The sequence below is a fragment of the Sander vitreus genome, chromosome 20 (genome assembly GCF_031162955.1).
Source record: "Sander vitreus isolate 19-12246 chromosome 20, sanVit1, whole genome shotgun sequence".
NCBI classification, from domain to species: domain Eukaryota; kingdom Metazoa; phylum Chordata; class Actinopteri; order Perciformes; family Percidae; genus Sander; species Sander vitreus.
Window position 1 is genome coordinate 17,471,872 of NC_135874.1, and position 15,870 is coordinate 17,487,741.

Below are 15,870 nucleotides of genomic sequence, written 5' to 3' on the forward strand. Positions count from 1 at the left end.
CTATTTAAATCCAAGGGGAGTTTACCAATGTTGTAGACATACTGTATGACACTGAAAAAGCACAACGCATTAATATGATTAGTCCGTCCATTTTTAGCATTTCATAGTTCATAACATTGCTAAATGAATTACCCATTGTTAAGCCTTGATGTGTGTCACTGGGAAGGACAAATGAAAAACCGAATCTGTGGGCATCCGCCGTGTCACAAATGAGACACAATAATGCATTGCCCATTTAGCCTCATTATGTGTGAGCTGCATTAACAAACAGTACATTGTCTCTAAGGAACACTATAAGCCTTGGGCAACATGTGCCGTATGAAATTTGTTTTGCTTATTTAAATGCCAGAGGACGCTCTTTGTTAATACCAGTACCTCCCAGAAGACATTTCAGTAATAACTGTTTAAAAGAAAATGCTCATGACAAATATGCTCCTCTTGAGGGTCCTACAGAGGTTACATTCTACATCATTGCATTACATTGGAAAAATGTAATTGGTTTCTCAAACGATTATTGTTTAAACACTGTCATTATCCAACTGAGGCTTTTGTTAACATTTAAAAATGTGTTAGTTTTCATTTCAAGAGAAAACTCAAAGCTGCCAGGTTCCCCTGTGAGTCTCGAGTTCTGCCAAATTCTCACCTGGTGTCCAGGGTGTGTGCCAGGATATGCAGACAGCTGACGATGGTAGTGGAGTCGCTCCCTACAAGACAACCCAAAAGACTTCAATATGACGTGAACATACACACTGGCATCCATGTTTAGGGCACTTTCCTGACCTGAACTGACCCTCTCATGGCAGCAATAAGTTCATGTCTGTGTATGTACCAAACACTCAACAGCCTCCAATCAAACAGGTGGGTTAAGAGGTCAGTTAGACGTGGTAAGGTTAGTGGATCAATATCTAGTTCACCACCTCAGATGGATGTGGGATATCCACTGTGGTTAATGGCACGATGGGTTAACGTATCAAATTCAGTGGTTTGTCTTTTTAGTCGCTGTTGTTGAAAGGAATAGTTAAATTTTTTGAGGATATAGGCATATTTGATTTCTTTTTGATAGTTAGATGATCTCATGTCTGTATGATAAATATAAAGCTACAGCCAGCAGCCGGTTAGCTTAGCTTAGCATAAAGACTAGAAACTGGGGACAACGGCTAGCTTGGCTCTGCCTAAAGGTAAGAAAATCCACTTATCAGCTCTTCTTAAGATCACAAATAAACATGTTATATCTCGCTTGTTTCATATATAATTAAGTGCAGTTTTACAGATAAATGCTCCAATATTTGGTATCTAATGTTACCCAAAAAGCGTTTGCTGTACAATCAAAACTATATTTTTAGGCCACTGTTAATAAAGTCATTAAGACAAGACACCTCAGTTCGTGAGAACCGAAAATAAGTTAACGAGAACCAACTTAAAAAGGGGCAAATCACCCCAAAATCAAACATATTTTTTCCTTTTTCTTACGTGCAATTAATCATGTATGAGAGGCTCATTCTTTTAACAGCGTGTGATGTACACATTAATGGTATCCTCCTCGACTGAGCTGTAGCATTAGCTAGCTAATGTGAGCTAGCATAATCGGTAAGCTACAGTTACAGCTCCGCCGAGGAGTACGCTTCCTTCTGCGCTGTGATACAGTTGGCGAGTAGTTTGGTAGAAAGAAAATAGTTTCTACATGAAACTGCTCACAATCAGGTCTGTGGATTATCTTTGGTAACCGGGTTACAATTTCTGGAAAGAGACATTGCTGTTGAGTTTATCAAATGTATTCTTTTGGCGCATTGAGCACCACATGCTGAGTGCCACCTAGTGTGCCATTATATTTGAGAGAAGGCAGGCATTTTCTACGGCTGATATCTCCAACAACACACATGCACACGCACGCACACTGCTGACCATTCAGTAGCAATTAGCTTACCAAAGAGAGAAATCCTATGTCTGACAAGAGCTGCCAGTTTACAAAACAGGCTGGAGGTGTGATCGATAGACAAAGGAAGGAAATCAGACAGTTATAATGAGTACATTCTTAGAGAGAAGATTAGTAGTTAAGATTATAAGAGTTTAGGAGTTTAAGTAAAGAATGGTAAAGAGTTATTGTCATGCTATATTGCTGTAGGTGAATGTAACGAATGAATGTGTGTGTTTGAATGTTTCGTACCTGGTGACCATCTCCTTTTCCTTGTTGGAGGCGTAACCGCTACTGCTCAGGTTCTTACTAGGGGAGGAGAGGAAGTAGAGAGAATGGTTCTTGAAGTACTGGTCGATGAGAGGAAGGAGAACCTGAAGGAGGACATCGATAAAAGACAAGATCACATCAAGTTGACAGTAATTGAATTTAAAAGGGTTACCAATATATGGACAGCAGCTGCGTTTATATCACATCCTTACTTTGGCAAAAAACTTGATTTCTTGTTCATGAGGAGACCTGTCTGTTTTGCCACTGGCAGCCATGGCCTCTGGATTGAGAGCGTAAATAACAGATTTAATATTAAGTAACAAGACTACTTCAAGTCTCTTGTAGTCAGGTCCTATGTAATATTACCATACCCAGGTGAGCGATGAACTCCTGAGCTGAGTCGACATACTTGAGCAGCTTCTTGAGGAACTTGTAAGCGAACCTTTTCTCCATGGAAGAGGAATCCTGCTCTAAGTCCTTCAAACCCCTGCAACACAATAGGATATTAGCTATAAATCAACACTTTTAACTATCAAATGGAAAGGTTATTAAGTAGTGTAATGTTTCTGCAAGACATCAACGTGATTATACAGAACAGCCATTCTGAAATTGTTGACCTCGTGATGCTATAGCCGTTGATCTGCAGGAAGCGGAAAAGGTCCTGGGCCTTCTCCCGATCACGGGCCTTCTCCTTGGCTGTCAGCGTGTCATAGGGCACCAACAGAGGGTGTGTTCCTCCCCCTGAAACCACAGACAACCCAGTGTTAAGTAAGACAAAGTCTATATCCATGAAGTTCTACTTCTGGGATTGCTCTGTGCCGCTGGAAATTCCGCCGGATGTTACTCTTTTCAGACGGATGTCCGTTACCTTCCGCTTTCTTTGTGTTGTAATTTTAAACTCCGGTGGATTTATGAGGACTGTGGTTAACTGCTCCTCAGATCTCTGCAGGGTAAATCCAGACAGCTAGCTAGACTATCTGTCCAATCTGAGTTTTCTGTTGCACGACTAAAACAACCTTTACCGTACACATGTTCCACCAAAACAAGTTCCTTTCCGAGGCTATTTTGCAGAGGCACTGTGGCTCCGTCCAGCGCTTAGCACGGGCCAAGACGATTGTGATTGGTTTAAAGAAATGCCAATAAACCAGAGCAAGTTTTTCTCCCATCCCGGAATGCTGTGTGGACTCGCCAGACCCTCCTCAGCAGTGCTGTGGAGGAAGGTCTGGCAATACAAGACTAAGTAAGACTTGATCAGCCACCGCTCTCTACTGTTTGTCTGTGTGAAGGCATAGGTACCACTCAGCTGAACCTATTTAGTCAAGACCGGTGAGGCAGACACACACATATGCTCATAGGCACATTAACACTGCAACAAGCGAGTGGCACCTTAAATCCAACCACACAGGCCTACTGTCTCTTCCATCTCTGTTTTGCAGGTATCTCCTTGTAATGATTGAGTCAGCAAATCACCTCTGCTTCCAAGGTCACACTTTTTCTTCTTGGCCCAGATGTTATGGTAATTTTCAGCCAGCACCTCCACCATCCCCTTGGACCAAAGACAAGAGACAATCAGTACATCTCACTGAGGAGCATGTCCCGCCCACGTTACTCATTCACATTCAGGAAATATTGCTTTTCATCTTGTATTCAGACTGAGAGATCGTTTGATGTAAAAAATAAAAAAAAAAGCATGACAAAACAAATGGGAGGTCACTCACCTGCAATTCTCTTGATAGAACCACATTGCTTGTGTCTATCGGGCTCGGATTGAAGCCATTTGCCTGAAAATGTTCAAAAAGATGCAGATTCACAGTGAGACGGTGTGTTTTAGTATTAGTTATTACTCAACACTTTGAAAACACAAGATTTAGCATTATGTTAAAATGATTATTCTGTGTCCTTAGGCTTTCAGTCTATTATGCAGGGAGATCAGCAGGTTTTACTTACATCTTTATAAATACTATTTAAGTAGTTGTACATTTTTATTCCCAATTTGTATATACGTTCTTTCCTTTGTATTTTTTATCTTTATTTTTTGAATATTTGTTCTTGTATTCCATCCTATTTATTATGTCTTGTATATTCTGTATGTGTGCTGTGTGTCTGATATTTTGCTGCTATAGAACAGAAATTTCCCAATTTGGGATCAATAAAGTATATCTAATCTAATCTTATCTAAGACCAGTGATTTCCAAAGTCAACTAAAAACAGAAATGATGATAAGTAAAAAGAAAACAACAATGTTTGTGTTAAGGAGGAAAATAACAGCCAAATAGGATTACAAATTGCCCATCAATCTCAGTCAGATGCAACGCACCACATAACGCCACATGCTACAATTAAGATGTGTGAAAACTAGTTAGCAAGCAGAGAAGTTAGAATAGTTGTAGCTTAAAGTAAGGAAAAATATGTTGAAATTGTTTTATAAAAAAAAGTTAGCTAAAAGAAATAAACAGTTGAAATAGTTAACATTAGCTAAAATACAGTAAATAAACAGTTGAAATAGTTAGCTAGAGGAAATGGTTAAAAAACATGAAATAGTTGGATTAAAGTAAGGAAATAACTGCTAAAAGAGTTAGCTAGCTCTAGTAGTACAAGTGCAGACTTAACTAAAGCAATCTAAACACCGACAATTCAATTGCATGATAAATATTTATATTGTTGCAATATCCACTTTTATATAATTAATCCAAGCCGGTTCAAAATCTGCACTAGCTTAGATGATTAGCATTTATGAACCTGCTTGTTTAAGAGAAAATACAAAGAAATCAAAATATTGTCTCATAAAAGGATTAAGATTTTTTTTTTTTAGGCATTAAAAATATTTGATCATGAGTTTTTCATCACACCTCATACCAAAGACAGACAATTTTGTAGAGAAATTATTTTTTGACTGTTCGTCTCCAGCAAACCTTAGCTTTGGTTCGTTTTAAACCTTTCACAAATGTTTTCGGAGGACAAGCACATTTGGTGTTAGTGTTCGTCTTTTGCGCTGTACCTGTGATGCCTGAGAGATCTTTCGCATTTTCTCATTCTCCCTCTGTTGAGACATGCTTTCTCCATCCTTAGTCCTGTCGATGCTCCAGCCCATTGCCAACATACTCTTCATGGACTCTCTAATTGGCCATCTGTAAATCTCTTTCTCCTGAAGCACAGAGACAGAAATGGGGAACAAGGACTACGGTAAACCCAGAAGCCTCAATCTTTAGGTAAGACCTTCATTGTTACACAAATCTCACATTCAACATTCTTTACCTTCTCTGTCAGGGCTTTGTAGATTCTGAGCTGAGGGTGAATCTTGGCCTTCTCATCCACACAGTCTCCATATTTCCATCCCAGCAGCACCTGAGGCACAAGCACAAGGGGATGTACAAGGGTGATAGCAATCTTCATTGCCTTTACAGTCCCCTAAGGACATGATTTATTATTTGAAAGAGCGGGTAAGAGATTAAGCACGCATAACACATTAAGAGTCATGGTACATTCAGTTCTCGCTGTGCTCAGCAGTTAGTACTTTTTTTTGACAGATGCAACAATGCAGGCTAAGCTGTTGGCGCAAAAGAGAGCAGGGGCCTTCTACACAGACTAGTACAATTTTTGTCAGCATGCCCAGAGGATCCCTTTCAGCAGTGACAAAAATGAGGCCTCGCCAAAGGAAACAATGCTGTGATATTGGAAAATATAACATTTTGATCTGAATCGTTTTTTTTACTTTTATATGGCTGCATTTCTGCTGATTTTGCGTGCAGTATTTCTTCAGGGAGTGGCATTTTTTTAGCCCTTACAACACTCATGACTTGTTCCAAGTCAAATACTGTGCAATGTAATACCCATTTTTCCCCAGATGAAAGCTCTTTTCTTTGGCCTTACCTTCTCTGCTGACCATTTCTCATGGGAGTGCTCTGCATATTTATTGGCAAAGTGCTCAAGCTTCTCTGGAAGAGCAATGCTAGAAAAAAAAGTGTGACAATTAGTCAGCTTTTGTATGCAAATGCTTGTTACTGTCATGTACTGTGCATGTCATCACAGGTTTGATATACTAACACATTTCCTATTAATGTCTGGCTCCAACACGGCTTACTTAGCAGTACTGATGGGTTTGGGGTCAAAGTTGCCCTGAGCATCTACAGAAACAGGCTTCTCCACAGTGGTACTAATGGAGGCGTCCACGTAGTCCGGTGGCAAAGCTCCAGCTATGGCACTGAGGCAAGGCATGGCCATCTTGAATAGCTCTGCGTCATATTTCTGCAATTCAAAACTTAGCTTTAAAAATTGAAGTACAGTTGTGCAAATTGTATTCTTATTTTAATTTAAATATATCTATTTTGTTGTTCATTTAAGGTGGAACTTAAATAAAGTTATAAAGCCACACGAGTGAAAGTGTAACAGAGCAGTGGGACCAGGAGCAGGATGAGAGACGTTAATGAAGAAATATTCTAAAAGCTGAAGAACCAGCGTGCTAGAGGCTTTGGATCAATGATGGCTGTCCAGATATTGATGTTTTCAGGCTGGCCTTTTGCACAGCCTCCTTTAATGAGTGGGCATTTACTGTTGAGAGATGTGCTGAGTCCAGCCATCTGCATCACAGAAAGACCTCAAGATATTTGTGCCAATGAATCCCTCGCTTACATACATGTTAATCAAGACTGTGATGAATTAGGTGACTTTTATTTAACTGTTTATCACTTTTGCAGAGCATAATGTTTTTTAACAAGAAGTAGATGTTAGCCTTTTGCCAAATACATGTTAATGACTATTGCTCAAGAAATGATGAAGTCACAATGAAATTGCAAAGGACCTTAAAATAAAAAAAATAAAATAAAAAATAAAAACTTGAGTGACCCCCTCACCCTCTGTGACAGAGAATCAAATACTCCCCAGAAGATTTTCTTGGTGAGCAGTAGTTCATCCTCGGATGCTGTGCCGTAGCTGCCCCAGCCCGATGGGAGGCAGTAGTACTTCCAGTTCTGCTCATAGTGGTTGGTGAGCAGCTAGAGGACACACATAGGCCAACGGTCAAGGCAAGCAGAGTTATAAACGAACAGAATTTAGTAAACAGGACGCTTAACTGTATTTTCAATGACAAGTATGCAGCCTGTACAAATGCTCACAACACACTGGCACTGGACCATGCATGTATTACTAACGGCACGCCAAAAAGGAAATCAGTTCTCCAACACACAGCACAAAGAAATCCAAACATGCACGTGAATGTATAGAACAAGTGTGTAAACTAGTCACAACCTATTACATCTTCAGTATTTCTCTCGTGTGTTCCAGACGGATTGAGTGGAGCAGTGGAGCCAACAAGCCTGTAATCACACAGTCCAATACTTTATCCTCTTGTTTACCCTCCTGCAGCTGCCCACTTCTTCCACACCAGATGATTAATACCGTGGGTGTGTTAGTAATGTGTGCCTATGTGTGTGCGTGTTTGTGTGTGTGTGTGTGTGTGTGTGTGTGTGTGAGAGAGACAGAGGTGTACTTGAGTAATATTAGTACATTAAAAGGTACACCTGCAATAGAGTTTTTGGTATTTAGCTGTTAGTACCTCCCCACCAAGCTGACAATCTAATAAACAGAGGTAGCAAGGCACAATCAAGCAGCAACCACACAGACAAAACAAAGGTTAGATTATGTAGAAAAGAAACGGTAGAAAGGACAGGAAGCAACTAAAACTGAGGCATGCAAGCAATCTAACATGCAAAAAAAGATAAATGGCAAGATATAGGATGTCAAATGGATTTAAAAAGAGTGAGAAAAGTGAAGAAATTGTTGCCCACTCTGAGAGGCATCTTGCAGTAATCGGTCAGCAAGGGCACATCAAAGACGAGGCGGTGCAAGAGTTGCTGCAGCATAGAGGGACGAAGGTGCCTGCAGAATAAAGTGAGATAGAGATTAGAGTGCTGCTGCTGCCCTGAGCTGCCTTAAACCAGAACATCTTTGGACTCTGACCACTTTTGTGATGCTGATTTAGAGGGATATTTAGGGAAACCAGGCCCTGAGCCATAATAGAGTTTTGTTAGAAAGCAGATAAAATGTACTATTGATCTTTGCTATTCCTTCCAGCTGAGATACAACAAGTGCTTGGTGTATTATCACTAAAACAAAACCTAGAGAAATCTTTTAACTCTACTCAGAGAGTTTCAAATGTTCCTCACTTGCAGACAGCCAGCAGGCATTCCTCTATTGCGTCTCTCTGGGCCTTGGTGAGTGAACGGCCCTTGGAAAGGCGGTAGATGGTGTGCAGAGTGGAGTCGATGAGGGTGGCGTAGTGCTCGGTGCCGGCAAAGAGAGGGGCGCAGCGGGTGAGGAGGGGTAGCATGGCTGAGCCGATGAAGCGGTTCATGGCCAGGGCTGTCTCAGTGGTACATAGACCCTCCTGTGGAAAGAACGGGGCACAGGTCATACCACATGTGACAGTGGGGACATTACTTCATTTAAAGATTTGCTGCTACAGCGTTACTAAGTCTGGTATGACCAGTGGTGGCATGGTGGCTAAAGTTAGCAAACTTTAGATACATATTTCATAGACATTTCTGAGTCAGGCCACTACTTTTCTCTTATTGTGCTACTCTTAAACTATGTTTGAGCATTCACAATTGTTCATGTGGTGGGATTTCCAGAAACACCATGTTGTGGTAAGATGAGACAAAGGGAAAGCTTAGACAACATCAGGTCATTCCTAGGTCAGGGGATCAGAATATTCTTCCAGACTCTAATAACCAAACCTGTTCATGAATGAATAAATGTTTGTCTCTCTACAGATTGAGGGAGTCCAGGCAGCTGCATGATAAGGGAATGTTTGTTCCTCCTTTTGGATGTTGGTGGAAACAGGGTAAAGGGGCCTGACACACTTTAGCAAACATCCCAGAGAGAGATAGACTCAACTAGCTTTTAGGTAAGCCATCAATATCAATATCTTGGCAAAACAAACTTGACAGCTTGAGCGAGAGATATATGCATCTGGGGGACACAGAGGGACCTCAGAGTTGGGACGGAACTACACAATAACACATCATGGTTAAACTGTACTGTCTGCCTAAATTTCTCCTTGATCGAGTTCAATAAATGCTTTTGTATAAGTCATCAAAGTCTCCTGAACCTTCACGTATCCAGAAGTCAAGCTGCTCCTGAGTTATTCTATAACAGTCTAGTAGTTAACAAAAGTTACATACCGGTAGTCTTGCTTTAAAATGAAAGTGTATTTGATGACCACTAAATGAGCACTATAAAGTTGTCTTGTAAATAATCTTGCAAAACGTGTTAGCAAGCTAAGCTAAAGAGAGTACGGTAATATTACAACCACAAACAACACAAGGTTCCCAGATATCAGACTGTGACACATGCTGCATTGATTAAATTAGCAGGAGTATATGTCAGTGTGAACAGCACTGTGTTTTGCCTGATGTTACAGAGGATATTCTTAGCTTCTGCCACATTAAAACTGTTGAACAGGCAGACACCTTCAGAGCTATATATAAAACACTTTACCCAGGGATCTCCTTGCTGTCTAGGCCCTAACTCAAACAAACTAGTGCATTGTACACATCTTCACAAAACAGCTGACTTCATTGCAGGCTAGGTGCTCAAAATGACTTTCACTTGTGTGCTGCTGTGCTTTAAATAAACTTGACATATTATGTTATGATGGATTAATTTCAGCCCAAAGTCTGCACCCTATGGATTTGAGAGTTTAGAGTTGAGCAAGCCATCTACTTTCATCCATTCATCCATTATCTGTAACTACTTATCCTTTACTGGGTCGTGGGGGGCTGGAGCCAATCCTAGCTGACACTTGAGAGGAGGGGTACACTCTGGACAGGTCACCAGTGAATCACAGGGCTGACACATAAGCCTCTTTAACACAGAGATTCCACAATACTGCGCTAAATCACGCCGTCTTTGATTTTTTTACACTGAACCAAAGCATAATGCTCCCCAGTGTGTGATTTCAGATAGCATGGCGGCAGTCCGGAAGCAAAAGAGGCGTGACGTGTAACACAACAGCTTCGGTGTGGTACGAGTTTGTACGGTGACCACTGCACCCCCCCATGCCGACCAAGCCATCTACTTAAAACTCCATAACCTTTTTGTTGATAAATAAGAGTAAATAACAATTACATTGATCAACAAACTTGAACCAAGGCTTAATGAGGAGCTCCTCATTAGTATAAAAGGTTACCCAATAGTATTGCTCCTGAAACGCCTTGATAAGGTTCATGTTACAGAGGCTGGCCATTCAACACTTCTCTCCCGCACTGTTGTCAGCTTTACCCACCGTATCCAGAGAGGTAGCAGCCCTCAGGTCAGGAAGGAAGCCCACTTCGAGCAGGTGGAGCAGAAAGCTCTGGTCCTCGATACCGTACACCCTGTCCAGAAACAGCACCATGGGGGCCTTGTGATCTGGACAGAAGCAGGCTGACATGTCCGGCTCAGTCACCGAGCCATCTGTAAGAGATTGAGACAGGAAAAGAAAGGCACAACATATAGAGTAAACTGTATAGGTGTGGAGCAGTGAAATACCCAAAGAACAGACCACAGTGCATAATGACAAGTCCTTTCTGATTAGGAAAGCAATGTGTATTCATTAGGGGGCATGCAGCAGCATGCGAATGAGAGTTTTCTGGTGCTGGAGCCACAGCTCGCTGTCTTCACTCTTGGCCTGCGACAGAGCTTGTGTGGCGGTGTTCTAGGCAGCAAATTTAATAGGCGAGTCTTGCCATGCTTATGCAGATCAATCAATAGAGCAAGACATCTCGCTATAGAAATGATCTGGCTTACTCAGAGCAATGGGAGTGTGCAGTAAAGCGTTGTGCTGATTAAAAAGGCATGAGCAGTGAAATGTAATCAATAACATTCCGCCTTGCGCTGAATGTGCAGACTTTCCTAAAACCATTGTATCTTTACATGAGCTACACGTGGCATCCTGTAGTAGCATGCAAATGGATGGGATGCATCCTCTGGTGGAAGTATAAAGGTGTGCAGTATGCTGCCCTGTGTTATTAGAGTGAACATCCTGTAGAGTACCTTTGTTGGGGATGGGCATTTTGAGAGGTATGCTGATAATTCCCACAAGGTCTTCAGTCGGCACTAGAGAGCGCAGGATGGCACGAATACGCAGCGCTTCACCTTTCCCCTTGTTGATAAGCTGAACAAGAGAAAATTAAGTGAAAATAAGGTAAATCTGTCAAAGAAAAACATCTAATTCACAGTTTCGATCAAACGTACATGCATCTCTGGGGCGCAACGTCCCAACAGGTCAATGAGGGCAGAGTAGAAGGACATGATGGCATTGCCCATGTGTACCACCTCCTCCTCATCGTCACCATCAGCAGACCTAACAGTGGAAAAAGTGAAGAGTTGAGAAAGAACAGAAACAGAGGAAGAACATTTCTAAAAAGCATCACAGCAAAAATGCAAGCAAAGGGGGATAAGCAGCTAATTTTAAAAGAGATAGTTCACCCCAAAATCAAAAATAATGTTTCCTCTTACCTGCAGTGTTATTTATCAATCTAGATTGTTTTGGTGTGACCTGCCCAGTGTTGGAGATATCAGCCGTAGAGATGTCTGCCTTCTCTTAAATATAACTGGATCTAGATGGCACTGAGCTTGTGGTGCTTAAAGCTTGATTTATGGATGTGCAGAGGCTCCATGCAGAGCTTTCGCCGTAGCCTACGTAAGTGGTCTGAAGTTTATACTTGTGCGTTGGTGTGTGCGTCGATCTCTAGCAGGGCTGGCATGTGTGTGTGCGTGGGGAGTGTGTGGTAGAGAGAATGAGAGAGTGATGGTGATTAGCTTTGGAGCGGGTACCGACTCTAGAGACATTAGTGAAACAACGGTGGGAAATTTGTAGCAGGAAAAGTTAACCCTCTCCTTGATTTCATGGTGTTTATGGAGAAGGAGGACCAGGAAATGAGTAGGGGGAAATGCAACGCTTCCAAGCCTCAGCCGAGCGTCGCCGCGACGTGCAGTTCCATTTTTCGAGAGGTGCACGTCAGGCTACAGCGTAGGGTTTGGCGTAGGTCCGTGTCTCCACGTACCTACGCCATATGTAGCCTTGGTGTAGCTTTAACGCAGAAGCATACATCACGCTTTAGCGCCAAAACCATACATTTGAAAAACTCAACAGCAATGTCTCTTTCCAGCTGTAGAAACTATTTTATTTTCTACATGAAAACTGCTCACAACCAGGTCTCTGGGTTAACCGGGTCATGATTTCTGTAAAAAGACACTGCCGTTTAGTTTTTCAAATGTATTTTTTTGGCGCTTTGTGCACAACAAGTCTAGTGCCACCTAGTTCCATTATATTTGAGAGAAGGCATCTCTACGGCTTATATCTCCAACACTGGGCAACTCACACCAAAGCAATCTCGATTGATAAATAGCACTATAGGTAAGGGAAAAATATGTATTTTTGACTTTGGGGTCAACTGTCCCTTTAAGGGTAAGTCCTTAGTATTGATTTGATAAGTTTTGCTTACACGTCAGAGCTGACTCCATGCACAGAGCCCGGCAGGTCCAGAGCCGGCGTTTCAGATATCTTGATGGCTTCCTTCATGGCAGCCAGCAGGCCGTTCCCTCCCTCCCCCCTCAGGGCAGGTCCAAAACACTCTGGACGACGGATGAGCAGCTTCACAACAACGCTGGAGTTCTCCTCCACGCTCTCGCCTGGCACACAAACATAAGCTCATAGGATAACATACATAAACGAAAATACATAATTAATGTCAGCAAAGAAATACAGCACATTCACAATCTGTAGCGCTAACATAAACAAACACACCACGATAAACAAACACACCACAAGCCTCAGGCAAAACTCCAGGTAGACTTTGTCTTAAGCAGCAGAATGAAGTTCAAACTTAGTTGGACCTTTGCTATCTTTTTCTGCATGTTTTGATAAAGACACAATAAAAGAATAAACAAAAAAGAGAGGGAAAGAAAGAAAGAAAGAGACTGGATGGTCACAGAAGTCTTACCATTGACAAAGACAGCAAAGCGTAGGAAGGAAAGGTAACGCTCCCCCTCAATGGGGTTCCAGCCGATGTCTGGATAACCTTTAGCCAGGAGTATTGGACAACTCTGGAGACCACAGCCTGCTAGGTAGGTGACCACCTATAGATACAACACATTCATAACATATAGATCAATACATATCCAGCATTAATCTTTTCATCCTAGGTGATTTCAAACTCCTGTTACACACTACGGTTTCACAAAGGTTGAGCCGTACCTTGTCCAGATCAGGCTCCTCCAGTGCCAGAGCCAGACCATTGTTGTCCATCACTGAGGAAGCAGCCACATCCAGAGGAGTGGAGCCCCTCATTGCTGGTGAAGCTACAATACAAAGCACACTGGTAGGGTCAACCATTTACTCTATTGTATTTCATATGAGCCTGTGTCTGAGTTTATATATCAACAAAGTGCTGTCCAAACAGCAGGGGGTAGTGTTGCCACTCCTTCCTTAATATTAATTTGGCTGATCTGCCAATGGCTGGTTAAAATAAGTGATAAAGGAAAATTTCCTCTAACAATTTGCTTTTGACACATACTCATGTTAGCTTCCACAAGGTTTATGGGAACCAGTTTATGTAGCACTGTGCATACAAACACATCTTTGATCCTGTGGTGGTATCTTGTATATTCTTTGTAGAATTTTATACATAACTTGTTGTGACCTGCCTAATGAGCAATCTGTGAAGTGTGTGTGTCATGCGTTCACGACTGGGTGCATGTGTGTGTGCATCCAAGGGAGACACTTGCTTGCCCCAGCAGGGTGCTCTCGGAGACTGTGGCACCGCCATCTTCTAACAGCACGAGAGATGAGTCGCTCTCTTCGCTGATAGATTCTCAGCGCTTCCACTCACAATTACACACACGTCTTCTAAGGTGTGAGGCTAATATACAGTATGTGAGCTCACAGGTGCAGAACAAGTTATGTGATGGCAAAAGGGCGGCGACAATGTATCACCTATATTAAAGAGAGTGCTGGCAGTTTTTAGAATTTGGCTTTCATGCATCCTAGAGGTGATTTTACAGGTATGTTTGGCCTGTACCATCAATCTTCTTTAAGAACATCCTTCAGCATGTCCTACAGTCCTGATCAAGTCGTGTGGTTTTCATCCAGTAAAATAATGTTGTAGCTCAGCATCAGTAATCCTTTGGCTAATGATGGATAATAGTAAGAGTGGCAGCTTAACAGAGACATAGAGGTGTACCCACCGAGGCCCACGCTGCTATTCTCCAGCAGGTAGCTGAGGTGGTCGAACATGGCTTTTTGGTTCTGACGGCTGATCCGACAGAAGTAGCACAGGAAGCGACAGCAGCTGGCCACCATCTTGGGGAAAGCAATTTCCTGTGGAATGGCACATACAGACTAAGTAGGGTCAAACATCGTCCATGGTTAGATTTTTAAAACAAGATAACTGAAATTTCAAATTACAAAGCACAAGTACACAAAATACACAAAGTGTGCACACGTGTACAATTTGATACCAAGTGGTTTTGGAGAGGTTGTTGCTTGATTTTGGGGTGCTGAGTTTATTATAAGTACTTTCTCCAGGCTTGTTACAATAAAGTCCCTGGCATGTCTTTGCTCCTAATTAACGTCTAAAAAGCCTGACACCTTCACACACTGCCAGCCAGCCTCACTCTGCCCTTTCTGCCCTCCATCCCAGACTCTGATGCTGTCAGCCTGAGGAGAAAGCCCACCTACTGGGACCATGTCTTCATTTTTGTTTTTAAAGATAATTTTTTTGGGCATTTTAGGCCTTTATTATATAGTACAGCTGAAGATGTGAAATGGGGGAGAGAGGGGGAATGGCATGCAGCAAAGGGCTGCAGGTCGGAGTTGAACATGCGGCTGCTGCAACAAGGACTGAGCCTTTGTACATGGGGCGCACATGCTACCAGGTGAGCTATCCAGGCGCCCCGACCATTTCTTCATTAATGCACACTTACAAATGATAACACAGACTGAACTTAAACACAAGTTTTCTCAGTGAGCAACATTCTTTTTGGCGAGGAACTGCAGTGAACTGTGTGGGGGCCTCTTTAACGGCTTGTGGAAGCAGAGAGAAATATAGAAGTAGAAGTTGTTTAACCTGGGACTTGTGTCCTCCGAGCACATTGACCATGACCTCCATAACGGTCTCATGCATGCCCAGTATTCTCATTAGGTTGGGATGCTGGTAGAAGACTTTGTTGTTCATGATGTCACTGGAGAGGGAAAAAAGACAAAATGGATATTCACTAAAAACACAAATGCATTTTTAGTAGTGTGCCAAACTAGCATGAAACTAAGGATAGCAAAACCAGTATATATATATATATATATGAACAAAGGCGAGCCGATAACGTATAACATATATAACACAAGTAGGGCTCCTCTGAGAAACCTACGCAAGTCCATCAATCATGAGCTTCTCCTCCTCTTTCCCCATACGGACAGACAGCAAAGATCTGATCTGACCGAGGGCGGCCAGGAGGTTGATGGTGTCCTGGATGGAGGCAGCACTGATTGTGTAAGTCTTCCTCATGGCCCGGAGCAGCTCCCCGATGCTGTCATACTGCCTCCTCAGTAGGCTAAACATCTTGCGAACCAGCTCTGAGTCCAGGACGTGACACTCCTGGGCCCAGCTGACCATCGTCTGAGAGATCAGCTCCTTCAGATTAGCTGGCAAGAA

General features: G+C 42.3%; 1 protein-coding gene across 1 annotated transcript in view; it reads right to left on the bottom strand.

The window, feature by feature from the left end:
* LOC144535601 (ryanodine receptor 3) overlaps positions 1–15,870 on the bottom strand; it is a 115,306-nt gene that overhangs the window by 23,731 nt on the left and 75,705 nt on the right. The window contains 24 exon segments of the mRNA XM_078278139.1: positions 644–704; positions 1,925–1,974; positions 2,165–2,286; positions 2,395–2,462; positions 2,554–2,669; positions 2,800–2,923; positions 3,653–3,728; positions 3,901–3,963; positions 5,181–5,327; positions 5,438–5,527; positions 6,053–6,131; positions 6,264–6,427; positions 7,033–7,173; positions 7,966–8,056; positions 8,344–8,564; positions 10,464–10,633; positions 11,213–11,333; positions 11,414–11,522; positions 12,667–12,853; positions 13,165–13,300; positions 13,419–13,522; positions 14,408–14,540; positions 15,289–15,403; positions 15,587–15,860. Coding sequence (XP_078134265.1) covers positions 644–704; positions 1,925–1,974; positions 2,165–2,286; positions 2,395–2,462; positions 2,554–2,669; positions 2,800–2,923; positions 3,653–3,728; positions 3,901–3,963; positions 5,181–5,327; positions 5,438–5,527; positions 6,053–6,131; positions 6,264–6,427; positions 7,033–7,173; positions 7,966–8,056; positions 8,344–8,564; positions 10,464–10,633; positions 11,213–11,333; positions 11,414–11,522; positions 12,667–12,853; positions 13,165–13,300; positions 13,419–13,522; positions 14,408–14,540; positions 15,289–15,403; positions 15,587–15,860 — 2,962 coding nt within the window.